Below are 27401 nucleotides of genomic sequence, written 5' to 3'. Positions count from 1 at the left end.
TTTCCGTACCCACTGTATATATATATATATATATATATATGTAGGCTACTGACAGTTGGGGAAGGGCTTTGATTAATGGTGCTTAATAATATTTTGGCTGATTTAATTGTAGACTTGGTTTTCTTAATGCAAAATATAATTTCCTATTCTTCTTCTTTTGATTTGGGGCTGCAGTATGATCCAGACATTTCTTGACAGTTTTCGTAATATTAACCCACATAACTTGAGCTCCTGTTTTGTTTGGATGAGGCTCCCTGGCACAGTTTCTTCACTGCGAATGAGACCAGGCCCTCTTCAGAGCCAGCTGAGAATTGTGTTACCGCCAGTTGTACCTTTCACTTATTTCTCCTCTTCCTCAGTCTCTCTTTCCCCCTTCCCCTCCATCACACCACAGAACCCTGTTGCATCATGCTTGTAATTATGGTGCAACTGGAGAAATGTCTGTGGCAAAGTTCAGTTTGGCAGTCTGAGTGGGGAACAGAGGCTGATTCAGTTTGAATTTTCTGGCCTAGTGACTCTGGCAGTTGAACCTGATCTCTGATGGTCTTGGTCTGGTGGTCTTATTGTTGAGTCCCAACCTCTCTCATTGGCCAGGACATGTCACCTTTGTTTTGATTATGATTCCCATTTCAGCCCATATGTGACCATCTGTCTTGTGCCTACTCTTCATGATATGACCTTTAACCTCAGCGGACACCTGAGCATGCGCTATACAGTCTGTTCTTTTTTTCCACCTTGGTCTTTTCATTTTATTAGTGGTCTAAATGTGCTTAAAATAACATTTGACTAATGTAGTGTGACATACTAGAATCTTCACTTGAAAATAATGTTGGGACAGACTTGATTTCATCCATTGGGATGTGAATGGGTTGTGAAATGCAATGATATTTATAGTTAATATTTTTCCCCTGTCCACACGACTTAGGCAAGGCAAGGCAAGTTTATTTATATAGCACATTTCATACACAATGGTAATTCAAAGTGCTTTACATAAAAGAAATGAAAAAAAAAAAATAATAGTAATCACAACAATAAAACAAGGAATTTTTAATTTTGAAAATGATTTAAAATTTGATTTAAAAGGTTTAAAATGAATTTAAAACAGTTAAGAATAGAAAATGATTATACATAAAATACAGTGCAATCAGTTCGGACATTGCACAGTGCTCATTCAGTAAATGCACAGCTAAACAGATGAGTTTTGAGTCTGCATTTAAATGTGACTAATGTTTTAGCACATCTGATCTCTTCTGGAAGCTGATTCCAACTGCGGGCGGCATAATAACTAAAAGCGGACTCCCCTTGTTTTGTGTGAACCCTTGGTATTTCTAACTGACTCGATCCTAATGATCTGAGTGGTCTGTTAGGTTTATAATCAGTGAACATATCTGCTATGCATTTAGGTCCTAGGCCATTGAGTGATTTATAAACGAGTAAAAGTACTTTAAAATCAATCCTAAATATAACTGGAAGCCAGTATATATATATTATATATATATATATATATATAAGTTTTTTAAATATATATATTTGGGGTGTCCCCGACTAAGGATTTTCATAGTCGAATCAGAATTTTCGAATCTTGCCAATAATTACGTTAACACACAGGGAAAATGTGTAACGGACGCCTCGCAGATACAAACGTGGTAAATAATGTTTTATGTTTTGATTAAATGATAGCTAACATTAAACGTCAGCGAAACCCTAAGAATTCACAAAATTTTTTACAATAGTGCTCTCATTATAAAGTTATTTATATAACAGTAGTTATTAATGTTCTGCATTTTTGTTTTGAGCTGCGCTCGCTGAAGATGACCAGTAGAATTATACGCGTTCTTCACGCAACAACGTGCAGAAACACAGCAACTAAACTCTAAAAATTCACGGCATTTTATTATAATAGTGTTCTTATTATAATGTTATGTATATGCCAGTAGTTATTAATGTTCTGCATTTCTGTTTTGAGCTGTGTGCGCTGAAGATGAGCAGTAGAATGAAGCATTTGATAGCTGCGGCTCTGAATGAACTCCTTTTGTGGACGCGTTCTTCACGCAACAACGTGCAGAAACACAGCAACTACAGTCTAAAAATTCACTGCGTTTTATTATAATAGTGTTCTCATTATAATTATGTGAATGACAGTCCCAGTCATAGTTATTAATATTCTGCATTGTTGTTTGTCCTGCTCGTGCTGCGAGCTGAAGAGATAGTACTATAATGTACTTATAGTACTAGAGAGATCTGAAGAGATAGTACTATAACTATAACTATCACCGTCGTACTATAATGAAGCGCTTTACTGCAGCGCAACTCAACCAAATGCATCTTATACGAGATAAAAAATATATACACAATATATATATATATATATATATATATATAAACCGGCTGAAATGCTTTGAAATCACTTGTACCCTACCTGATCGAAAAAATCTAGTCTTTCACTCTGTCTGTGTCAGTTTGAGTCTTGTTAAAGTTTTAAATCCCTGTCGCCAAGATGCTCCTCTGTCGGTCACGGATTATAAAAAGTGAAACTTAAATCTATAGGGGTGGTTGGATTTATTCACGCACGTTAAAATATTTATTTGGAGCTTCTTTCTTTTCAGATTCTTATTTACAGCATTATTTTAATAGGCTGTATATTAACTTACTGGGAGAAAACCGGTAGTTCTATGTGAAATCAGACATTTGAGCACCCGCATATAGCCAAAATGGCATGATCATAACACCCCACGAATATTCGACTGTGAGACGCAATAAATGCAAGGACATTTATTGCATATTAGGTTTTTTATAAATAAACATAATAATAGTGTGTGTGTGTGTGTGTGTGTGTGTGTGTGTGTGTGTGTATATTTTTTTTCAATAATTTGTATTTATATTTACTTAATTTTTTTTCTTTTCCGTGGCTGTAGGAGATTTAAACATGAGAGTGAATGAAGCAGTACTTCAGGGAGAGTTCAAATCCCATCAGTGGTTTGGAGCAACAGTACGAGTGCATGAAGATAGTGTGCTGGTAAGATCTTCTTACTCATATTTTATGCTGTGTGGAAAATAGTCAGTATAATAGTCAGACATAAACCCTCGTTCAAATCCTAACAAACCATTATTTCCTCTTGAACATTTGTGCTTGAACCCAAAGTATGGTTGGTGACTCAAGTCTAAGTTCATGTTCTTAAATTAACTTTGTAAGGCTCAAATGATAAATAATCAGATCAGATCCAGCTCTATTAATTTGTTATAGTCTTCAGTTTTCCTGCTGAATTGGAACTTTCTGACTCTTTGGCTTGTGGATAATGCTGTAACATCAAAAGTCCAGGTGCTGTTCCTCATGGATTATGAAACTGTGAACTGAATTCATCATCATGGTTGCTTTACTCTTTACTCATGTGGGCGTTTTTGTCAATGGAGTTGACCTTTAACCTCTAGTATTATCCTTTCCATAGGCTTGTGCCCCCCTCTACTCCTGGAGAACCATGGAGGACAAGCCTCATGCTGATACTACTGGCTCATGTTTTCTGTCCGTCAAAAACTTCACTAAGTTTGTGGAATATGCTCCGTGCCGCACAGGTGGACTTGCAGTTGCTTTGTTGTGGCACTTTTCAATTTCCGTTGTTTTGAAGTCATAGTAACATAACTTGCCATTCATTGCAGAATTCCGTGGAAGAAAAGGACAAGGCTACTGTCAAGGTGGATTCAGTGCTGATTTTACACGGGTAAGATGATATTGAAACTGAATAGAACAAAATGCTTTGCTTATCTGCTGTTTCCTTCTGGTCTCACCTAGATACTAATGCTGTGTTACAGGAAGGAAAGGTGGTGCTTGGAGGACCTGGCAGTTACTTCTGGCAAGGTTTGGCTTTTAAAATAGAAACACTTGTTTTAGAATAGTCTTTAAGGGCTTATAACTTAAATACTAAAAAAAAGTAAAGAAATTAACACTTTTATTCAGCAAAGTTGCATTAAACTGATCAAAAGTGACAAAGACATTTTTAAATTTACAAAGCATTATTTTTTATTAAAGAGTCTTTCAAATAAATGCTGTTCTTTTGAACTTCTTATTCATCAAAGAATCCTTAAAAATGCATCATGGCTTCCCCCCCAAAAATATCAAGCAGCATAACTGTTTTCAACATTGATAATAATAAGAATAGAATGATTTCTGAAGTATCATGTGACACTGAAGAATAGATCAAATACAGCTTTGCCTTCACAGGAATAAATTACATTTTAAAATATACAAAAACAGAAAATGGTTCTTTTAAATTGTGATAGCATTCACAATATTACTGTTTTATGGTATTTTTAATCAGACAAATCTTACAAGAAAAAAATCTTACCAAATTTAAACAGTAGTGTATGTACCTTTCTTGCATGACTTGGGGGGAAGTCGTGGCCTAATGGTTAGAGAGTCAGACTCGTAACCCAAAGGTTGTGGGTTCGAGTCTCGTACCGGCAGGGATTGATTAGCTTTCCATCAAAATGTGGATATTTGCATTTATTATTTGCATCCACTGTGACCTTTACCTCAATGCAAATGCAATTAAAAGATCAATTTCTCCTAACCATCTCTAGGCCAAGTGATCACTGCTGTTAAACAAGAAATAGTCAAAGCCTATTACCCAGGATTCTTCTTGACCTCAGTGGAAGGCCAGATTCAGACCAAACAGAAAAAGGAGATCACATTTGATGACACCTACATGGGTATGTCTTTCCATTCCCCTTATTAGCTGTCAAGTTGAAAATACTTTGATTTTTCTGTTTGTCACAACCCATATTTTTATACGTTCAACAGGTTACTCAGTGGCTGTCGGCGAGTTCAGTGGTGATGATGATGAAGGTGAGTGTTGTGACCTTAAAATATAAAACCTCTACATTATAGTGCTCATTAGATTACAGTTTCCCTAGATTATTTTGATGTCATTTTTAGTATATTCATTAAAGATGGAGATTGAACGACGGTGACTGTGTTGTAGCACAGATAGTGATTTAATATCATCATCTGCTGTTGGAATAGCCATAGACGGATGTAATAAATCCATGCACTATTTGTAGAACATTTCAAAGGAAGTGTTATGAGTATACCCTCTTTATGAATCCATTACACCTAAACAAATTCGAAAATAGAGCCTGTGGAGTGATTTGGAGTGCCTCTGATTGCCAGAATTCCTGAGGAACTCACATTTCCATGTTTCCACTATTAAATCTTTCTCTTTTTCCTCTCTTTTTTTTTTGGCTCGCCTGCTTTCAGACTTTGTGACTGGAGTTCCCAGGGGAGTCAGACTGCATGGACAGGTGAGAGGAAGCAGTCACACTATCAACTGTGACATTTAGCCAGAGAACTTTTCACCCAAGATGCGGGTGAAGTCAGATTTTCAGTGCATTAAATATGACCCATTACACATCCACTATAGTATGACTTTTAGTTTGGAGTTGGTAATCAACCAGAGATTTTTATGATGGTACTTGATGAAATGAAAACTCCAGTGTGTTGTCTTTTGATCAGGTTTCAATTCTCAATGGTTCTCTGGATATGCTGAAGACCTTCACTGGTGAGCAGGTAAGTTTGATAGCATTCATTTTATTGCAAGTACGACAATTTGTTCTATTGCCCTTTGTGGTGTAATAGTATATTTTGCTGCAGCTATTTTAGGATGTGACATTTTAACAGAAGTTATGCCATTCTTACTGCTTTGTCAAGCTTCGTCCCACCCTGATATTCTTCAAACTGTTGCACACTGATGACATAAGCAAAAATCATTTCCTTTACAAGACTCTTTAAACCAGGCTGGAGTGCTCTGTGGTAGGCAGTAAAGGGCAGATTATGTGAGGCAGGAGTTTACGGGCAATTTTCCTAAACGAGCACCACAGTTTTGCAAATGGAAATTGTTGGAGGCCTTTAACTGCTCTGATTGCCTCAGCTGAGTAAATACAATCAAAAAGCATTTGTGTGTGCCCACCTCAGGGGGCTGGAGAACTGAGCCACATCTGAATCATCAAAGAGCTCTTTTCATGTACTCGAACCATAACCAATTGGAGTAAATGTCAACGTGTGCCTTCAGGCATAAAGTTACTGTCCATGTGACATTCATAAGATCCTGCATGTTGTTTGTATGTACAGTTAAAAATGAGAAGCTTGTATTTAGGGCTGTCAAAATGGCTGAAAAACTACATTCGAATTTTGTACTTAAATATGATGAAAATTCGAATTATATTCGAATTTAAAATGCATAATTTCAGTTAGGGTGAAGAAAAGCTTTTGGCTTCTCTCCTGAGGCCACAAGAGGGCGCATCGAGCAAAATATTACTAATGCACGTTTATTCAAAGCATAAGATACGACTATCTGTGAAAAAAGTGCATAATGTTTAAAATAATGTTTATAAACTTATTATAATTAATTAATTTGCTTAAACAACTATAAACAAAACAGCATCATGTATTCATAGTTTTATATGTATATATAGTATGTAGTCATAGTTTAATAAAAAAGGGCCGAAAGCCAATCACACAGAGTACATTTTTCATTTAAAAACACGAGTTGCAGTGGGATGGGGAAAACCCCCCGCCATAAAGTCTCGAGATGTTTTTTCAAAGTTAAACTTTTGTTAATTTTACATGGCTTTCTAAACATGTGGCTCTTTTGTGCGCGAGTGTAACGGTGAAAGATGTCCCTCTAGAAAATTCGTGAAATATGCGTTCTGTGTGAACGGCTTGGTTTCAGTTTTGATGTGAACAAGATCTTCTCCGCATTGATGTTCTCTTTTCCCGCAATATTTGTAATTAACAACGCAGCAGCGCTGCATCTAGTGGCTTCAACTGGATAGGCTAACAAAAACATTAAAATGCAATGACACTTACATCGTCATCGCATCTCGTGCGCCACTGATAAGGCTGCCTCCTTAATGCACACCTAAAATTCGAATGCAATGTTTTTGCATTCAAATGTGGATTTTTATTTTAAATTTGACGAATATTCGAAATTCGAAAAAAAAAATTGACAGCCCTACTTGTATTTACATGTGATTCGGATCTGTTACAGTTTTTAATGTTCCTACTTTTTTCAGATGGGTTCCTACTATGGCTATGCAGTGGCTGCTACTGACATAAACAATGATGGGTAGGTAAACAACCAGGTTCAGAGAAGAATCTAGCAATGTGTTCAGTGTTTAAGTTTATGGTTCGTATCACCTCCAGGATGATGGACCTGCTGGTTGGCGCACCAATGTTCATGCTTCGTGACTCTGATGGGAGGTTGGAGGAGTTGGGTCGAGTCTATGTGTACATGCAGAACGGACCTCTGGATCTCACACCTCAGCTACCTCATCTGACCGGCACACAGACGTTCGGCCGGTTCGGCAGCTCCATTACCCCTCTCGGAGACCTCAACCAAGATGGTTACAATGGTGAGAGATTTGCCCAGATTTTAGCATTTGTTTGTCAGTCAGTCTTTAGACAACTGTATTGGTTATCAGTCGATATTGGATTTTTTCTGTTGGTTTTGGTTGTTATTAGATAGCTATATTTAATTGTGGGTGTTCAGTTCCCTCATTTTTTTTCTTTTAGATTACCTTTACTGTTGTCTAACTGCAGAGCCATTTTAGTACCATTGAGATACTAATTCAGTTTTTTATTAATATTTTGAATCAGTTTTTATTTTTAATCTTAGTTAACATTTAAATAAATGTTTTTGTCGTCTTAATGTAGTTTTTATTTTTTTTTATTTAAGTTTTTAGTTTGTTATTTTAGTACATCAAGTTAAACTAAATTGAGAAATTTTGCCTTGGCAACTAGCTGGATTAATTTTTTTTTATATTTCTTATTTTCAGTAAACATTTATTTTATTTCAAGTAACGCAAATGTTTTAATTGATTTTCAGTTTTTTTGTTTGACTTTTAGTCAACAATAATAACCCTCACCACTCACTTGAATTAAATCTTTAAAAATGCGAATAATGTTATAACATTGTTAAATGTAATCTTAAAATGAATATCCATCTTTATACTGTATATTATAATGTTGTGATGCCTAAATTCACTTGTAGCATTTTAAAAGATTTTTTTTTGTGTTTCATTTGTAATTTTTTTAGACAGAATAATATAGAATTTTTACATCTTCCATTTTTCAGTTAATTTAAAAATGATTAATTCAAGTTTTTTTTAGAGTTTTATTTTTAAAATATGTAGACTAAATAATAGAGACCTTTAATTTCTGCTGTTTATCGGTTATTACCTATAACATGAAAGTAAGTAAATTTTTTTGCACCTCTAATTCTACAATATTCTCTTAACAGACGTGGCCATCAGTTGTCCGTTTGGTGGGGAAAACAAACAAGGACTGGTGCTCATCTATAACGGACATGCTGGAGGACTCAGGGAAAAGCCCTCTCAGGTGATCGCTGGCCAATGGGCTTCTGCCACACCGTCAGCTCTACCTGCCAGTTTTGGTTACGCCCTTCGTGGAGGCAAAGACCTGGATAATAATGGCTACCCAGGTGAGAAAACTTAGTCTTTTTAGCTACCATAAACCACTGCCACTGCTGCTGAAATCTAGTCTGATACCATGTTTTTTTCTTCTTGCAGATCTTATTGTTGGCGCATTTGGTGCAGACACTGCCGTTCTTTATAGGTCAGTCACAGACATGAAAACTAGAGTAATGGCTGCTGAAAATGAAGCTTTACCATCACAAGAAGAAATTACCTGTTAAAATAAATACTTCAAATTGTAATAATGTTTCACAATTTTACTATTTTTTACTGTATTTTTGATCTATTAAATACAGACTTTGTGAGCAAAAGAGAATTAATTCAAAACATTTTTAAAAATCTTACCGACTTCAGTATATCCTATTTAAATTTTAATCAGAAAGCTATTTAAAATGCTTTTGAGTGCAGACTAAATAATTTAGGATATTATGTCATTTCCAGGTCTCGTCCTATTGTGAACACCAGTGCTACCTTGACTGTATATCCAACTATGATTAATCCTGAGGAGAAAGTTTGCACCATAAGCCGTGGGAACGAAACCCTGCAAGTGTCCTGGTATGTCTGCTATCTTGTATCAGCTAGAATTTGTTGCATTCCTGGTCCAAAGCAGTAAATAGATTTTATTAGACTGTTTATCCAAATCCTAAACATTCAACATGCAATAATATGGAAAAAGATCTTTTAAGCGGCATTGAAGTGCACTGTAGGAATTTTAAAAATCGAATTTAGTAAATAAAGCTTACTTCATTACATCCACAGTTGGGCTTTGTATGTCAGGCTGGACATATGGAAGGGTGTAGTTATGCTGTCAGCAAAGTCTTTTCCAAATAGTTTGGACACGCTATGCTGGTTGAGGGTGAGCCAAGAAGGTGGTGAAAAGCATAAAATGCCCTTTTCCCAACTCCATGACGTGCATTTTTGAAATATGCGGCCTATCTATGGAGGGAAAGGAAACTCCGCTGGGCTGGTCTCTCTCTGACGTGAAATGTCAGTGTCTCCGCCTGTTCTGTTTTATACAGGGAAAGTTTGTATACGTATGTGTTGATTACAAGTTGTTGCCTAGACACAGAGGCTTTTGGGAGAAATTAGAGCGGGAGAGAGAGGGAGAAAGGGATCTAGCAGTGGCTTTGAATGAGATATTGTTTAGTGGTGGAACACAGCTGGGAAACATCAGGACGCAATGAGCCGCACATGCATGTGAGCACACATACACACACGCACACACACACACAGATGTATACTGAGGCTTAGAAACACACATGGGAACACACTGCGTTTATTGCACAGGTCATAAGTAGCCTGGATTGTGATTTTTCTTCTTTTTTTCTTCAGTCTTTCACTCTTCCCCTTCTGTGTCTTGTTTCTTTTGTATGTTTTGTGTTTCTTTTGGATTCTTTTGTTACTTTTTCTTCTTTTTTTGGAAACCTTTTAAGTTCTTTCTAAAATGTATTCTTTCATTCATTTAAACTGTCATTCAAACTTTTTTTCAAATTTTCTTGATCTTTTTTTTTTTAGTTTCTTGCTTCCTTTCAGTTGAACCCTCGTTTATTTTCCACAACATATTAAGCAGAACAACCATTTTCAACATTGATAATAAGAAGTGTTTCTTAAGTACCAAATCAGCATATTAGAATGATTTCTGAAGGATCATGTGACACTGAAGACTGGAGTAATGGCTAATGAAAATTCAGCTTTGCCATCACAGAAATAAATTGCATTTCAAAATATATTAAAATGGTAGACAAAATGTTAATAATATTCCATAATATTGCTGTTTTTACTATATATATTTTTTTTATCAAATAAATGCACGCTTGGTGAACACAATAGACATCTTTCAGAAATTGTACATTACATCAGTTTCCAGCACAGACATGATCCTTAGCTGTCCTGTTTAAAAACATCTTCACATATGTTTGTGTGATCCATTATACTATAGTCATCCTTCCTTCAAGCTGTCAAGTGTTATAGCCTGAGGAAACAATAATAGCAAATATTTCATAGCCAAAGCGATGCAACCAATTTGTTTCTAATGCATAATAAATCCACTTCATCTCTCATCATTTGTCTGCTCTGCTTCTTACAGTGTCAACCTGAGCTTTTGCCTCTCAGCCAATGGGAAGCACCTACCAAATCATCTTGGTAAGCCACATCTGCTCCTGTTTACCCACCTGTTGATCCCCTTTGCAAATAGTATTCCTTTTTAAATAAGCAACCACCCAGAACACTAGTCACGCCCTTACAATCACCTGTTAACACCCGTGCATTGTGGCATTTATTCTTGGACTTAATTTGACTTAATTTCCCTCACAACCTAAAATAAATCTGGTTTTAGGCATCTAAAAGAGCCTTCATGTTTCCCATTCCATCCATAAACCGTTCTTTGTACATACACGACCTTTACAATGCATTTATTCAGCAATTACTTCCCTCCATTTCCCCCTGGGCTAATGATAGCACCATATGCCCTGCCATTAGAGGCCTAGACTATGTTGTGTGAAGAATAACACCTACTGCACACGCTCAGATAACTGAGCACAGGTGCCCAACATACATCTGAACGGCATGCAAATTCCTTCATGCCCTCACGACTTTCTATCAAAAGCATTATGGCTTTTCTTATGGCCATTCTCTTCAGGTGTTGGATAATGATAAAAACTAAATGTTTGGAAGAAGTCTTCACTCTTGCCAAAGCACAAAGTTCAGATCTACCCAATAGGCTTTGAGATTTAGTGCTGTGTCAGCTTGGCTCCGTCCTGCACCTGTATGCTGGAGCCAACGTGAAGGCATCGTGCCCATAACTTTTCTAAATATATCAGACAATGTGTGTGTTTTGTAGAGTTTAACGTTGAAGTTCAGCTGGACCGGCTGAAGCAGCCGCAGAAGGGGGCCGTACGGAGAGCTCTGTTTTTAGACACCCAGCTTCCCGCTCTGCAGAGGACTCTGACTGTGCCAAATGGAGCCAGAGTCTGCAGTGACACCAAGATCTTCTTGCGGGTGAGTTTGACCCCAGATTACCTACAAAAGCAGGACATTAATGGTGCACTAAATAGCAGGGTTTTGGACTTGGAGTTTCAAATTTGATGACTTGCAACTCACCTTTGACAGCAATGACTCGCGACTTCCCTATCTTGAGTCTAGACTTGAATGCATAGATTCAAGACTTGACTTTGGACTAGAATGCAAAGAAATTGGGCTTTCATGTGACTTGCAAAAAAATGACTTGGTTCGACTAAATGGTATATACAGTAGATAAAAGTTGAATATAAAATGTCCTAATATGGCATTCAGAAGACTGTGAGCCAATGAGAATTAAGAGTAGGTGGGGCTTGGAAACATTGAGGGGAAAAATGACCTGCATCATTTTAGTGAGTTAATTTTCCATTTCTTAGTACATGATAAGTGTTACAAAAAAATGACTTGGTTCGACTAAATGGTATATACAGTAGATAAAAGTTGAATATAAAATGTCCTAATATGGCATTCAGAAGACTGTGAGCCAATGAGAATTAAGAGTAGGTGGGGCTAACCATTGGAAACATTGAGGGGAAAAATGACCTGCATCATTTTAGTGAGTTAATTTTCTATTTCTTAGTACATGATAAGTGTTAAAAGTGAAGATAAGTAAGATAAGTGTGGCAACTGATGCCAAAAATGCAGCAAGGGATTAAGAGTCGTTTCGTCCTGCTTTCTGACCTTTCTCACAAACTCCCTCTCTGTCGGAGTGTAGGATGAGAAGGACTTCAGGGATAAGCTGTCGCCCATCTTCGTTGCGCTCAACTTCAGCCTGAACCCTCAAGCTGCGGCAGACAGATACGACCTGCGGCCCATCCTTAACTACCAGACAGCGGAGCTCATCGAACAGAAAGTACGTACATCTGCTGCTGCAGATATCCCACAATGCTTTATGTGAACAAACTGAGGTTTTGCATGGAGCGCTACGTTCTTCTCCTCCTTTATGAAGAGATTTTCAAAACATACATCTGGGATGTTCTCCATATTGTCTGGAAAGCCATTTGAGAGCTGAAGGCAATGTGTAGCGTGTACGGCAGAGAACTTTTCACTGTCCCACCAGGAGTAGCTTTCTGGGCTCTGTGGAAATTCCACTGTGGAGGTGTGTGTGCGTATAGAGGGTTAATAGATTTCAGTTTTTTTCCGGGCAGGTTCTCGCAGGCCATATGCCGTCTGTTTAGGTTTAGCTTTTTGGGTGGCAGTTTTCTTTCAGTAGTTATTGAGACCGTGCCGAACACATGGGCCACACTGACCATATGCAGAAACATTCTAATCCGAGGTCTTGGAAACATTGCAGATGGAACGATCTTCTAAAACTTTCGCTTATTCAAGCCAAAAAACGAAGTGGAAGCCCTTTTATTCATGATAAATGAGAGTGTCAATTATAAAGAAAGGGAAAAATAATTTAAAACCCTAGTTTAAAACGCACATGCCAAGATTTTAGAAAGTTACTTTGTGTCCACATTGGTTTTATACTGTTTTAAATTACACAACAACAGCAAAAAAAATGTAATAATAATAAAAAATTATTCTTATTCTTCTTACCCTATTGTTACAAATATATAAAAAATATCATAAATTATTCTTAGAGTAATTAAATGAAAAAATATATATTTTTAATATGTTTATATTTTAAATATTATATAAATATACAAAATGTTAAAAAAATTATAATGATGATGATGATAATGTTACCACAATATGTTTTATAGAGAATTATTATTACATAAATATACACTATTTACAGCAATTTATAACAATAATGAAAAGTCATATTATTATTTGTATTAGTATTTATATTATTTTCTAATAAAAAAATAACTATGTCAAATTTCTAAGGACTTTCTTTTCAAGAATTAATGGAATAAATGTAATAAATCTGGGGGGGGGAAGCGTATTTGTTGTCTTTATTTTCAGGGGACTATGGGTGTGAGGCCCCGTATTCATCTTGCCTATAGATTGAGAAGTTTTGGACCTCCTTTTATAAATGTTGTTAGTGATCCCACCAGGCGCCCTCCAGTTTGCTTACCCAATCATGCTGTTTGCAGACCTTGACACTTCCGTAAACACTTTATGGTGGTTTTGGCTGTGGATCAGCTTGGACATATGCACATGTGACCCTCTCTTGTATCTCTGCTCAGGCTTCTAATTGTTTGGTTGCTCCAGTGAACCCAAACAACCCTCTCCAGGAGGTTCGGAGCAGCCCGATACAGAGCTATGGAAAGGGGTGGCCACCCTCATCGGTTGTAATTAGAGCTCAGCAACTGCTAATTACAGGGAAGCCACTTTGCCCTTTCTAATCTCCCTATTCTATTTTCTTATCCTCATCGTCATGTTGCGTCAACCTTGCACATGTTGGAAATACAGCATCAGGTGGTAGCAATTAGCCGCGGCACCACTTACCCCTTTTCTTTATGTCTTCGAGTCATTCATAAATTGTATATAGATTCTCTCTCATTAATGTGTGTGCGCTTTATGCGATGTATATATTTATATTTGTCTGTGTGGTGAGAGTTGGGTGGTGTCGCGTGCAGCTAGCATGTGGTTCAGGGTCGGCAGCCTCTGATGTGGATGTTGGTGGCGTATAGAACAGCCTTATGGGTACAACCATAGCTCTTTATCCCTTCAAGTGAGCTCTATATGTTTTCTGAAGCCTGTACACATCTGCTCTTCAACCCAGAATTCATTCAGCAGTGTTTACTAATCTAAAACTTAGCATTTTGTAGGCTGAGGAGTGATGTTTACGATTGCAAACGGCAATGTTTATATTCATTTTGTTTATATTCAGTAGTGTATTAGGCATCAATATTCTTTGACCATTACATGGTCATGCGCTAACACTTGACCTAAGTGAACGCACTGTTTATAATGCAGCCGGCCTCTGCTGTCTGTTCTTTGCAAATATAGAATATTGCAAATAGTGCTTTGTTTGGATTTTTGAAAAAAAGCTATTTCATAGTGCAAGTAGTTTGAAGTTTCATGGGAATTTGTAAGTATGTAAAGGTTTATTGGATTTTTTTTCTGTGTGTAAACTGCCTAGAGATGTTTAGTTGGGATATTGGTTATGGGAAGTGTGACTAAAATTATGCTTATTATAGGGCGATGATGCCTGAATGACATTAGAGACACTGGATTGCAGGTGGTATCCTACATATGATTAAGAAAATGACTGGAGAATCTCAGACAGCTTCTTTTTTTAGATCACATTGTTCGTAAGCGAATGGCTTACTTTCAATTTTTACCCCTTAAATCAACAAGAAATTGAAATTGACCCTGTTTACTTTCTAAAGGTGCATTCCTGGTCTTATTGTAAATTATATGTTTGTTTGTTTATGCATTTAATTACTCTAAAAATATGAATTAATTTGCTGAATTTCATTAAAAAAAAAAAAAAAAAACAACATGAAAGATAATACCAAACTTCTAAGGCTTTTCTTTTTAATACATTTATGCCCCCCACATATTTATAAAAATGAATTTTAATTCAGAATTTAAAAACATTCTTGTCATGAATTGCATTTTTAATGTATTCTGAAATGAATAGATCTCGAAATGAATAGAAGTCTGTATTTGCATATAACTTTCTGGCTTTATTTTGGTATGTAATGCCCACTTTTCACCATCCAGTCAATTCCTGAAATATAAGTGAAAATGAATATCCTGGGACCTGATTTTATAAGTCGATTCTGAATCTAAAATAGGTTGCAAATTAATGACTATAATCTCTCAGTAATTTATCTTAAAATTTTTCTGGCTTGTGTTCTAGGCCCAGATTTTATTGGACTGTGGAGAGGACAACATCTGCGTCCCTGACCTGAAACTCTCTGTGCACGGGTAAGATGATTAGCAAGGAATGCAAAAAACAAATAAAAGCCTGGAGATTAGTGTGCTTTTTGCAAAGTTTGCAATAAAGTCACGTATGAAGTAAAATGGCTATTCCAGCTACTGTTTAGATTAGATATTTGGATAAATATACGTGATGAGTCACAGCTTTTAGAAAGTTGGACAAAGTGTTCACAGGTTAGATTAGTGACACACATGGACAGATACACAGGAAAAAAACAGGAAGGCTATGCTACAGGTGCTGGGATTGTCAGACTTGGCTGGCTTGTGGAAAAAAAAAAAACTACATAGATGAGGTGGATAAGTTTGGAAAATTTGGAAATCACTGTGGCCCCCTTTTCCCTGCAGTTACAATGGCAGTTTCCTGCAGTTGATTTGTAAAATCTGTGGGCATTTTCTCTCTCTTTTATACACAGATTTGTTTGTATCTGTTGTTATTCTTCGACTGTCTTACCAAAATCCTTATAGATTTATTGCGTTTGTCTTAGGTCACATGTTTATTAAACTGTGGAGGGTATTAATTTTCTCCACAGAGTGATTTGGATTTTCTTGTCATTCAACAAGCAGAGGGAATAGTATCTCTTGGAAATTCACTCGAGGGGTTATTCTTTAGGAGAAAATGTGAAAATGCATCAGAGATGCCTCGGACAACATGGCTATTCTTTAATACTGCTGTCAGTTAATATCTGCTTCCCGGGTCCAGATTTCTGTCAAATTAACTTATACTAAATAATTTCCATGTGATTATTAGAACTTGCTGATGTTCATTTGTTGTAAGGGTCTTTATATTTATATTGATTAGCCATTGAATGCGAATCATGACCTCCTTATGACATGAACCCAACCTCATATGTGCCATCTGGAGGGGTTTGTTATGAAAGTACAGCAAGCGATGGCTTCCACATAGGTCCGAGTCACCCACTAACCGAGTGCCAGCGTTTGAATTCAGTACGTGCCACTTCCCCAGCATGGCTTTACGAGGCCAGGCGGTAATTGGAAGCGTCTGTGTGGCCCTCGCATGGAATTTCTCATTGTGTCTGAGATGTAGAGAGAAAAGAAAGGGGGTAGGGAATGCGAACGAATAGAAAAAAATGGGAACATTGCAGAATGTTTCACAGTCTTTGTTGTTGCATGTTCAACTTTATAGCTACAATGGAAATTAGGGGTTTTTAATAGGAAATGTGTGTACAGTGCTGGAGGAAGGGCTTCCTGTTGGAAAGATCTGAGTGATATTTACTGCTAGATCAGCAGAATTACATACAGTCAATGTCCTCTATGCTTAATACTTCACAGCTAGTTTCAAAACTACACAGATTTTAAATGGCCAGTTAGTGGTGCTTGTTAATGCATTGACTTAATCAGTGTTTGTGTTTGAAAGTACAATTTGTATATTTAGTCTTCACCCTATAGACCCTATAGAAAGTAAATTAGCCGCCAGTGCATGAGCTTTACGTTTTGTTCGTGTTTTGGTTCCGCAGGGACAGGAAGGAAGTGTACATGGGCGATGACAACTCTCTGACCCTGACTTTCAACGCAAAGAACGACGGAGGCGGAGCTTACGAAGCCGAGCTGTATGTGGTCTTGCCACCAGAGGCCGACTACAGCGGAATAGCCCGCAATAACGAGGTGAGATATGGAGACCCTCCCTCCAGGTGCTGCCTATTACACGGACGTGTGCCAGACCCCGTCCATTAACTCCTACATGTGTTCAGCATTTCAGCTGAGAAAGACCTTTGTTCTGTTACTTTGATACTCCAGAGAAGACGTGTTTTTTATTAATGGAGACATGTGATGAGAAATCCTGTAGTGAGGCAAAAATATAGATTACAGAAGGGGTAGTGCTTACAGGAGGATTACGGGCACCAAACGGTCTGTTTTAATTAATTACTTGTACTTTTTTGTTAACCCTAACCCTGTGTGGGGATGATTTAGTACAAAAATGTAACATTCAGCAGTAGTACCACAATTATTCTAAGCAGGTCAAGACATGAGCCAGGGGTGTGAGTTATCACTATGTGTGTGTTTCCCAAAATTTACTGGTCTTTCTCTATTTCTCCGGACAGAGCCTGACCCAACTGACCTGCAGTTATGAGATGGAAAATCAGACCCGTTACCTCAGCTGTGACCTGGGGAACCCCATGAAATCAGGCACTAGCGTAAGCACCAAACTATTCTTTCTGTTTGTGCGTATTTACACACTTGAGTGACTTGGGGTTAAAAGTGACCTTTTATCAAGTGCAATTGAATCTTACTGCTTTCCCAGCATATCTGAGAAATGTAAAATTGTGATTTGAACAGTCATAGAAATTAGTAGAATCTTATGAAGTCATGGACAAGTAAATAATTTTATAAATCTATCAATCTATTTTTCTATCTTACAGTATATATAGTTGTAGTTAAGCTCAACTATTTTCCCTTGGCAAGAAGTTGCGGTTACTCTTTATTTTAAGGTGTCCTTGTTACAGTGTAATTATACATTTAAGTACTGAGTAATGTTAATTAACTACATGCACTTACTATATGGTTAGGGTTTGGTTTAGGGTTACTTGCATGTAATTATGCATAATTAATTGTTATTATAATAGCAAGTACATGTAACATGTGTAACAAGACACTTTAAAATAAAGTGTTGCCGAAATTGCTTTTTGTGTGCACAATCTCTATAAAATAATTTATGGTTATCCAGTTATCCTTTTCCAGTATTCACAAATGACTGGAAAAATCATGGAAATTCTGATTACTGACATCTAGCATTTTAAAAAACCAGGCCTCCAGCAACCATAATTGTGCCCTGTTAGTCACATAACCTTTATTATTCATCTAACATGTGTTAGTCAGCTCGTAGTGCTGTCTGGGGGGCTTGTTAAGGGCTGTGTTGGATCATGTTTGGACAGGCAGGAAGTTCCCACCAGTGATGCAGGAAGTGACAGTCATTTTGACTCTGCCCCCTTAGAGAGTGGAGTTCCCCTCTCCAAAATGCCACTGTGTGGAGGTGGTGGGGTCTGTGGTTTTTTTAATGTGTCTGCAGAGATGGAGTATAATTGAGTGACTGTTCAAACTGCTCCCTGTCAATATGTGTTTCCAGACACCCCTGTCTGTTTTTTAGTCAGCTGCTCTCATTAGTTCGGGGCAGGTTATTTGGGTGTTTTATTCAGCAATTTTATTATTAACGCTATTATTTTTGGATTCCAGGACCACCTAAGAGGTTCCTCATAACAACTGGCCTGTATCTATAATAGTATCTCATGCAATGAGAAATTCAGAAATTACAGACACCCCCACACACACACATGCACACATTGCACACTTGCACGGACACCCACACCTGAACTCTCACACACTGAGTGCTGAGAGCCGCTCGTATGGGGTCTTTTTGCCAGAGTTTATGTGTGTGCGGTGGGAGCATAAAACCACAATTATAAAAGGGAGGCTGGAACTCCCATGCAGTCTGGGGTTGGGTAGGTGACTTCAGCATTTTAGGGTAGTAACTAAGTGGAGTGCTTTTGACAGTGCACCTAAACATGACATCACTAGATGAATGAGCGAGGATACGTTTTAGTGTTTCCACTTGTGTTTTTTGGATGGAATACAGGAAAGGAACATTCCACCAACCTCAACATCCATTCCGTTGCTATGGCAGTGCATTATGGGGGATTTGTATGTTTAGAGAATTATCTGGTGTAATTCTTGGAAAGCTGAAATTCAGTATTGTGGCACTGCTAATATCGTTGGCTTCTTTATGAGAAACTGCTTGCATTTCTCTCATTTTTGGGTTGTTTAAATGACTGAATAAATTAATTAAATGTACTTGTATATGTATATGTATATGTACTTGTAGGAAGTGACTTTGGATTTATTTTAAATAAATTGTTTTATTTTCAGTTATGGGCCGGACTGAGATTCACAGTACCACGTCTGAAGGACACACACAGATTTGTGCAGTTTGACCTGCAGATCCGTAGGTATGAAACTTGAAACCAACAACTTTAATGTTGTGTTGTGTTGTGTTGTGTTGTTTTGTTTTTTTGTTTTGTTTTGTTTTGCTTTGCTCTGTTGTGTTGTTGTTTTTTGTTTGGTTTTGTCTTGTTTTTGTTTGGCTTTGTGTTGTTTTAATTTTGTTTTGTTTTTTAAATAAACATTCACACTATCTACAGACAATTAAACTATATAGTAGCAAACATGAATAATTGCTTAGTACTTTTGCAAAGTAAAAGATCACGGTAACACTTTATTTTTAGACACCTTTGTTACACGTTACATGTACTTACTATTATAATAACAATAAATTATGCATAATTACATGCAAGTAACCCTAATCCTAACCCTAACCATAGAGTAAGTACATGTAGTTAATTAATATTTCTCAGTACTTAAATGATTACTATAATTATACTGTAACAAGTACACCTTAAAATCACTGTTTGAATTGGGGAAAAAATAGTTTCTTATTTATAAATAAGAAATGTATAAAGAAATATATAAAATGTGTAAAGAAAATATATATAAAGGAAATCTTATATAAAGAAACTTTTTTTTATTGATATTTAAAAAACATATGATTGCCCATACAAAAATTGATTGATTATTTATTATTATTATTGTTTATCTATTTATTTAAAAATGTATTTCATATTGGCCATCATATACCTTTTTAATTATACTGTAAGTGAGACTATTATGCTTCCTGATATATCATGCATCTTTAATATGGTTAGGTTAGTTGCACATGTCGTTAAAGAGGCCTTAGTATGCTCTTTAATAAGCTCTCCATTTCTCAATCTGCAGTAAGAATGAGAATAACTCCCAGAGTGAAGTCGTCCCCTACAAGTTGGAGGTGGTGGTCCAGTCAGATGTTATTCTACAGGGGTGAGTTCACATGCAGAACCCATTTATAAGCACTTCACAAGACCACTGCTCTTCTGGAACTCTCACTAGGAAGCTCCCCGTGTTCCTTCACTTTCTCATTTTCCCGTCTCTCTTTATCTCTCATTTTACAGTGTCTCTCGACCAGACAAGGTCTTCTTTCCCCCACCGAACTGGAAGTTGACCAAGAATGTGATGGTTGAACAGGATGTCGGACCCTCCGTCCAGCACACTTATGAGGTAAAGACCTTGTCTGAGTCCTTCAGTTGGACTTGAAGTCAGAGAGGCCTGTCATTGATAGGAATCCAGAGTAAAAGCTATAAATCCCTATGGTGTAATTATGGGATGTATGGTTGCCTAGCAACTAGCAGTTAAATTTGCAATATTTTAAATGTTAGCCCTGCCTGCTTTTTTTGAGCTAGAGACTTCAAATAATTTTAGTAAAACCTTCTTTTCATGCACTGCTTGTTAAAAACATTAATTCATTAATTCATATTTATATATTTAAACTTTTTATAAGCAGAAATAAAATAGACAGTCAATGCAACACCATTGTTAAAAGTTGTTTCTTCATTGAAAATGTGTTTGCTTGCAGTTTGTGATAGTTGCATTGTTCAGTCAGAGATTTTAATTTTAATTTTAATTTTTTTAACACAGAAGTCACTAAGTCCATTTCATGTCGGTCAGTTCCGCTAATTGCTGCTTGCAGATTGGTTTCTTTATATGACACATACTTTCTGCTAGGGTTTTGCTGATGAGTCATGCAAATACTTTGCACATGTAGAGGTTGTCATGGAGAATCTCCAAAAGTTACACAGAGGTCCTAAAATAGCACAAGGCATCAAGCCATCCTTTTATGATGACCAGAGTGTACAGAAACACCTGTGGAGTTACTTTAACAGCACGATTTAATCCTGTGGTTGTGATGATGTAATCATGAAAATGACAAGGCAGCAACCTTGATTTTAAACCAAAGGTTTTGAGAGGGATTATTATGACATAACATAGATTTTTGATTCATATCTGTCTTTCTCTGTACGTTTCTCCCTCTCAGTTGGTGAACAACGGGCCAAGCCGCATCAGTCACACTCTACTGCAGCTCAAATGCCCCATGAAGCTTCAAAGTAACAGGTTCATTTACCCGCTGGAGGTCACGACGGAGGGCCCTGTTAACTGCACCACCCACAACATAGTCAACCCCTTGAACCTCAAGGTAAGATGCTGTGGGTTAACCGCAGGGCAGAGATTTAATCAAAGTACGAACTGACAAAATAATTAAAACTGGGGTGCTTTCTGTCATTATGTGAACGACTTTGATCTGTGAGGCTTTTCTTTTAAAACACTGTTCATGGGCGAACATGTCTGGGTCGTATTTCACCCATAATGAAAAAAAGAAGACTTTACTTTACTTTAATTTAATTTGATATAATATACTATTATATAAATATCATAAAATATAAAATAATAAATATTATTATGCATTTTGTTTCAAATAAAAAGAAGCTTATTTTAAGGACCATTACATTTAGTTAATTTTTGCACAAATTCTCATTATTGTAATGTGAAAAAAATTTAATATATAGAAAATTGTATGAATAAATGGGAAGACATATAGTTTAATTAAAATAAAAAATGTAATTACTGTGTGCGTATATATATATATATATATATATATACTGTTTTAGAAGTATTTTTATACCATGGCAACATTTGTTTTTGCTAATGCTAATTATTTTATGTTAATTTTAATACAAATAAAGTAATTGCATTAAATTGTAAAAATATATAATTGAGAATAATAATAATAATAATATTAACATCATGTAAAACGCCTTGATTGAATTAAAATATGCTTAGTTTTCTTCATTAAAAACGTAGCGCTGAAAAATGACCCGGACATATTTTTGATAGGTTATTTCAAACTTATTCTTACAGGAATGTGAAACTGTTGTAATTTCTGCTGTAAAGACATTAGAGATGGGAGACTCACATGCAGTCATGTGAGGAGAGAACAGATGCCCATCAGAACATCATGAGCTCTTAAAAGGATTTAAACTTAAGGGACATCCGCTGTCAGTAACACCCAGTTTGTCCCATACAGTCAAATACATATGCCCTACACATGCACACACCACCCATCCATCCACATTTCCTAATATGTCCTTTCTTAGAGCCCACCCTGTCCCTCACACAGCCCCACCCATGGGCATTAAAGCAGCCTTTGATCCTCCTGCCGTACTCTCATCTCAATCTGCTCCCTTCATGCTTCACGTCCCACTGCTGTCTATGTAAACACAGCCATCAGCTCAATCAGAGCTCTTTTTAAAAGACCCCTCTACAACGTCTCTCTATCTCACTCTAGGGTTATACAATCTATGATCTGAAAAAGTGTGGGTCACATGTTATCAGTGTTGGGGGTAACGCATTACAAGTAACGACAAACAAGCAAGCCCTGTCCAGATTTAAAAAGTAACGCAAAAGTAACGTAACGCATTACTTTCCATAAAAAGTAACTAAGTAATGTAATTAGTTACTTTTTTATGGAGTAACGCAATATTGTAATGCATTACTTTTAAAAGTAACTTTCCCCAACACTGCATGTTATCATCTAATGATTATTCTGTATGTTATAATGGTTTGTATACCCCTCTCTCTTTTGGGAGAAATCTGGATGATTCGTAACACAAAACTGCTGTTACATCAGTAATTCTGCAGAATTTCTCCCCTAAGTGATTGTTTGTTCAGTTTCTCATGCCGCTTAGGGTGTGTTTCTTGGTTTTGAGGAGTGGATGGGTCTACACAATGGAGAAGTTGAGTAAAATTCAGACATCTGTTGCAAAATGCCCCTCGCGTCCCGCACAACGTGTCCCTCCCGTTGAGCTCACGGATGAATGTCCGTGTTGAGTCAGAGGGCGTCAGTACAGACTGAACCGTGATGTCAGAGTCCACAATGTCCAAAAGGGTGGTGAGTTTCCACTCAATGTTCTGTTCCCTTTCCCCTCTCTCTCTCTCTCTCTCTCTCTGTAGCTCCAGCAGTCTTCTACCGAGCTGCCTCCTTTACGAGACGCGGCACACGAACACCACATCGAGAAGAGGGAAACGCACAAGGGCGAGCTGTCTCAGCTGACCAATCTGGTGAGATTTTTTGAAAGTGAAGGGGGGGGGGGTTATGAAAAAGTCTAAACACAAAGAAAGTGAGTGAAACATTTGTTCTGGGCTTACATAGAGACAACATCATCTGAAATGGAACCTCATGATTTGAAACACTCTGCACAGGCAGCATCTCAATCCCATTAACACTCCTAGCATGTGATTACTGTAGAGTGTGAGGTTCATCTTAAACCAGCATAAACTGGTTTGCTGGTCTTAGTTGGCCTACTACAGTAGCTTGGTCAGGCTGATCTGTTGGCTGGTTTTTGAGGGGTTTTGGACACTTTTCAGCTGGCCATGCCGAGAGACCATCTTAAGACAGGTAAGACCAGCAAACCAGCTTGGGTTGGTTTTACTGGGTCTTTTCAACTAAGAGGGAAACTCTAATGTGTAAAAACATACATAGCCCACATAAATATTGGTTAAAATGGTCAATATGAATGGAAAAAAATGAGATGAGAGGAAAAATTATTCACTCACAAGAACGTAGGGCTGGACAATAATTCAATATCAATATGTATCGCGATAATCGATATCGGAATTATATCGTATCGACCGAAATTAAGAAATATATCGTGATATAAATTTTGGCCATATCGTCCAGCCCTACAAGAACGTGAAAGCATTCCTCCAAGAAAGTTTTGTATTCTGTTTCAAAAACTGGTGATGTAAATAATATGAGGTGGGAGGAAAAACTATATTTCATTATTTTTGCATTTTCTTGCAAAAGGTTTGTGTTTTCCTGAGAAACTTTTGCGAGCGAATACAAAACTGGTAATGGAAATGATAGAAAGCTCTATTTCAAACTTTTGTGAGCGCAAACAAGGTTTCTTGTGGGAAAGCAGAAGCTTTGAGAATGAATGCAACGTTTCTCAGGGGGAATTTAAAAGTTTTGTGTACGAATGCAAAGTTTTTAGAACAAATGGAAAGTTTCTCAGGGAAAAACAGAACGGAAAAGAATGATCAAAATTGTTAAAATGTCATTTTTCTATCTTATTTTTTCCATCATGTCCCTTTATGGGCTCTGTATGAATTAAATATAGCTATTTATAATCAAAATGGTGGTAAAATTTTGAGATATATGCATTCTGGGATTACATTCACCTTGATTGACATATGCAATGCTGCTTTTGAATTTGGCCAGAACTCTGAATAATTATGATACAGACGTTGCATCCATAATGCACCTATGATGCCTTAAAGTACTGTCTAGGTAGGCTGCTCACTAGGTTTTGGAACACAGTTACTGAGTCCTGTCAGCAGGAAGGTCAACATGAGTCATTTGCGTTGGGTAAAATGCAAATGTTGAACAAACACTTCTAATTCGGCGTTCTCATGACCTCAGATGCCATAAGACCTTTGGTTCACTAGTGTAGGAACTCAGAAGGTCAAGTCATACAGGGTCGAAGATCTGCTGTGACTGATTGGCTGCCATTAAAGATGTTTTGCTTGGTTGGTTTAGGTGTATGTGTGTGTTTTTGTGTGCTTGCGTATGTGCGTGACCATGTGATAGAACATTAATGACCTCATTACTCTCCAAAGTGATGGGTCTGTCGAAATGTCCTCGCTGTACCCTGTAATTTCCCGTTCTTCTCTGCGTCATTAACCACTTCAGCTAGCACTTCTCTCAGACAGCAGCTGATTGTATAGTCCAGCTGTAGGCACGTAGCTCTCATCCTTGCTCTGTACCTGACCAAATGAAAGAGGGCTTTGTCGCCTGTTGCGCTCAATTGCCCACATTTATCATCTCTTGCTTGATGACGTGTTCCTAGAGGCCTATTTATTTCTTCGGCCTGATCCCTTGTGCTTATTTTGGTGAGGGAGAACAGGAGTCTCTGTTGACATGACCTAGTGAACAGTGAAGATGTGTTACAGGACTCGTAGGCACCTTAGACCAGGAATGTCAAACTCAGTTCCTGGAGGGCCGGAGCCCTGCAGAGTTTTGTTCCAACCCTGCTCCAACACTCATACCATGTAGTTTTCAAATAAGCCTGAAGGACTTGATTAGTTGTATCAGGTGTGTTTAATTAGGGTTGATGAATATAATATAATATAATATAATATAATTTATTTTTCTTACCTCAGTTTTATTCTTGTTTTAACCGTTCAGTAAATGAAATAATAATAATAATTGTATATATATATATATATATATATATGTGTGTGTGTGTGTGTGTGTGTGTGTGTGTGTGTGTGTGTGTGTATATATATATATCTCTAATTTAAATTTTATAATTTTGGTGTCTGTATCAAATTAAATTGACAAAAGTGATTTTATAAACATAGAAAACATAAATGTCTACTTTACAAAAGTGTCTACTATAATGTTTCAAATAACTTTTGTTAAAAAAATGTCAAAATATGGGAAAAATAATGTTCTATCGTCATTGAATGTAACATATATTTATGTAAAAAAATGAAACGACACTTATTCTGACCTGTACTTTTTTAAAATATATAAAAAAGTGATAATACTAAATTTGATTATATTTTAAATGACAGTGAGTTTTTGGGTGCTGCACAAGATTTTTTGGGTATATAAAATACTGTTACGCTGAGTGACATTTTAGTGGTTGTCTCCTGTAAATAATGGTAAAAATATATGATAGTCATAAATGTTTGCTTTAGAAAATACATGTATTTTTTCTTACATAATATTTTTTTTCTTACATAAAAAATAAAATATTACATAATTAAAATTTTATTTATTTATTTATATATGCGGTACAAGAGCAAGAGCTGTAAACCAAGCAAAACTTCTGAAGACCCCAAACCTTGATGTGGTCCATATACCAATAGAGGGAATTTCGTATGTTCTGTGATCATTATTTTCTCACCCTCCTAATGAAATGAATGTCACATTACAGGGATCCGATGACGAATGTGGTAGTGTACAGCTTGTAAAAACCAGGGAGCTAAATGTTATTGCATCGGAGGGTCGGAATTTGGCTTTAGGCAGCTGTAGGCAGGATTTTACAGTCCTGTGACTCTACCAGTGAATTCCCATTAATTTAAAGCAGTCGATGCACAAGACGTTAACATTAGGTCTTTTGTCATCGCTGTTGGCTCGTGACGCTAACGTCTGTCTCATGGTCCCATCTCTCCATCCGGATATTCACATTCATATTTATTTTTGGGGTTTTAATTAATGCTTGTATCCTAGATGACAGGCAGGCATGCTTTTATGCTGATTTGATTGATTTCTGGCAGGAAAATTTGATTCACATGATCTATGTTTGTTTAAAGAGCACATCTTTTATGATGTCACTACATTGCAGTGTCATTTGTTTATTTGAATGACTGCTGTTAGGAGGGGTTTGTAATGAGTTGTGGCAGGAGCTAGCATGCCATGTGATGAAATACTTCTGTAAATTTTATTATGTTGATCATTATTAACTCTTTGTTTTTCTGATGTGTTAGTCTTGCTCCAGCGTGGATTGCTGGACTCTAACGTGTAACGTTGGCTTGCTGGAGCGAGGGACTAGTGCCATACTGCATGTTCGCTCGCGAATCTGGGCAGAAACGTTCATGGAGGTGAGTGGAATACCTTGATGCCAAAGCCGTCTTCTCTAGATTATTACTAATACTGCTATAAAAGCAAAGCGTGGCATGTACAAGCTTTCATACAGCCAAATTTCAGAATCCAAAGTCTTAAAAAAAAAAAGCGTGTCCACGATTACACTGATTAAATGTCCAAGTTTTTAATGTAAAGTCTGGCTGTGTGTGGTATGGTCACTAATAAGTGAACTAACAGAGTTTGTGAGTGTCTGTTCATGTATGTTCAAGCCAGTCAGATGATATCTCCGAACAGGAGCTCTTTTGAGAGACGCCTTACATGCTCTCTGCAGTTCTAGCCAATACAAAGCTTATAAGTGAGTGCATTGAAAATACATTAGGAGGAGAAATCCTGAGAGCTCAGCGGATTGGAATGTCAAGAGTGGTTTTGTGAGAAGCAAAGCCAGACTGAAACACTGGGATTCAGTGAACCAATACTGCCCCCATCTGGAGGCATATGGGATTGTTACATTGAAAGCTCAATTCAGTTCAGA

General features: G+C 37.0%; 1 protein-coding gene across 1 annotated transcript in view; it reads left to right on the top strand.

The window, feature by feature from the left end:
- LOC107671874 (integrin alpha-5-like) overlaps nucleotides 1-27401 on the top strand; it is a 50213-nt gene that overhangs the window by 20771 nt on the left and 2041 nt on the right. Inside the window, exons 3-27 of the mRNA XM_016464874.1 lie at nucleotides 2916-3016; nucleotides 3447-3570; nucleotides 3655-3716; nucleotides 3808-3853; nucleotides 4576-4704; nucleotides 4796-4840; nucleotides 5252-5295; nucleotides 5507-5560; nucleotides 7066-7118; nucleotides 7196-7404; nucleotides 8292-8492; nucleotides 8581-8626; nucleotides 8926-9039; nucleotides 10571-10626; nucleotides 11324-11481; nucleotides 12215-12352; nucleotides 15263-15330; nucleotides 16818-16965; nucleotides 17403-17495; nucleotides 19222-19301; nucleotides 20125-20205; nucleotides 20337-20442; nucleotides 21257-21415; nucleotides 23230-23337; nucleotides 26773-26886. Coding sequence (XP_016320360.1) covers nucleotides 2916-3016; nucleotides 3447-3570; nucleotides 3655-3716; nucleotides 3808-3853; nucleotides 4576-4704; nucleotides 4796-4840; nucleotides 5252-5295; nucleotides 5507-5560; nucleotides 7066-7118; nucleotides 7196-7404; nucleotides 8292-8492; nucleotides 8581-8626; nucleotides 8926-9039; nucleotides 10571-10626; nucleotides 11324-11481; nucleotides 12215-12352; nucleotides 15263-15330; nucleotides 16818-16965; nucleotides 17403-17495; nucleotides 19222-19301; nucleotides 20125-20205; nucleotides 20337-20442; nucleotides 21257-21415; nucleotides 23230-23337; nucleotides 26773-26886 — 2537 coding nt within the window. The remainder of the gene's footprint in view (nucleotides 1-2915; nucleotides 3017-3446; nucleotides 3571-3654; nucleotides 3717-3807; nucleotides 3854-4575; nucleotides 4705-4795; nucleotides 4841-5251; nucleotides 5296-5506; nucleotides 5561-7065; nucleotides 7119-7195; nucleotides 7405-8291; nucleotides 8493-8580; nucleotides 8627-8925; nucleotides 9040-10570; nucleotides 10627-11323; nucleotides 11482-12214; nucleotides 12353-15262; nucleotides 15331-16817; nucleotides 16966-17402; nucleotides 17496-19221; nucleotides 19302-20124; nucleotides 20206-20336; nucleotides 20443-21256; nucleotides 21416-23229; nucleotides 23338-26772; nucleotides 26887-27401) is intronic.

Source organism: Sinocyclocheilus anshuiensis, unplaced genomic scaffold (genome assembly GCF_001515605.1).
Source record: "Sinocyclocheilus anshuiensis isolate Anshui unplaced genomic scaffold, SAMN03320099.WGS_v1.1 scaffold1089, whole genome shotgun sequence".
NCBI lineage: Eukaryota > Metazoa > Chordata > Actinopteri > Cypriniformes > Cyprinidae > Sinocyclocheilus > Sinocyclocheilus anshuiensis.
Note: the sequence above shows the minus strand (reverse complement) of the source record. Positions and strands in the feature narration are given on the sequence as shown.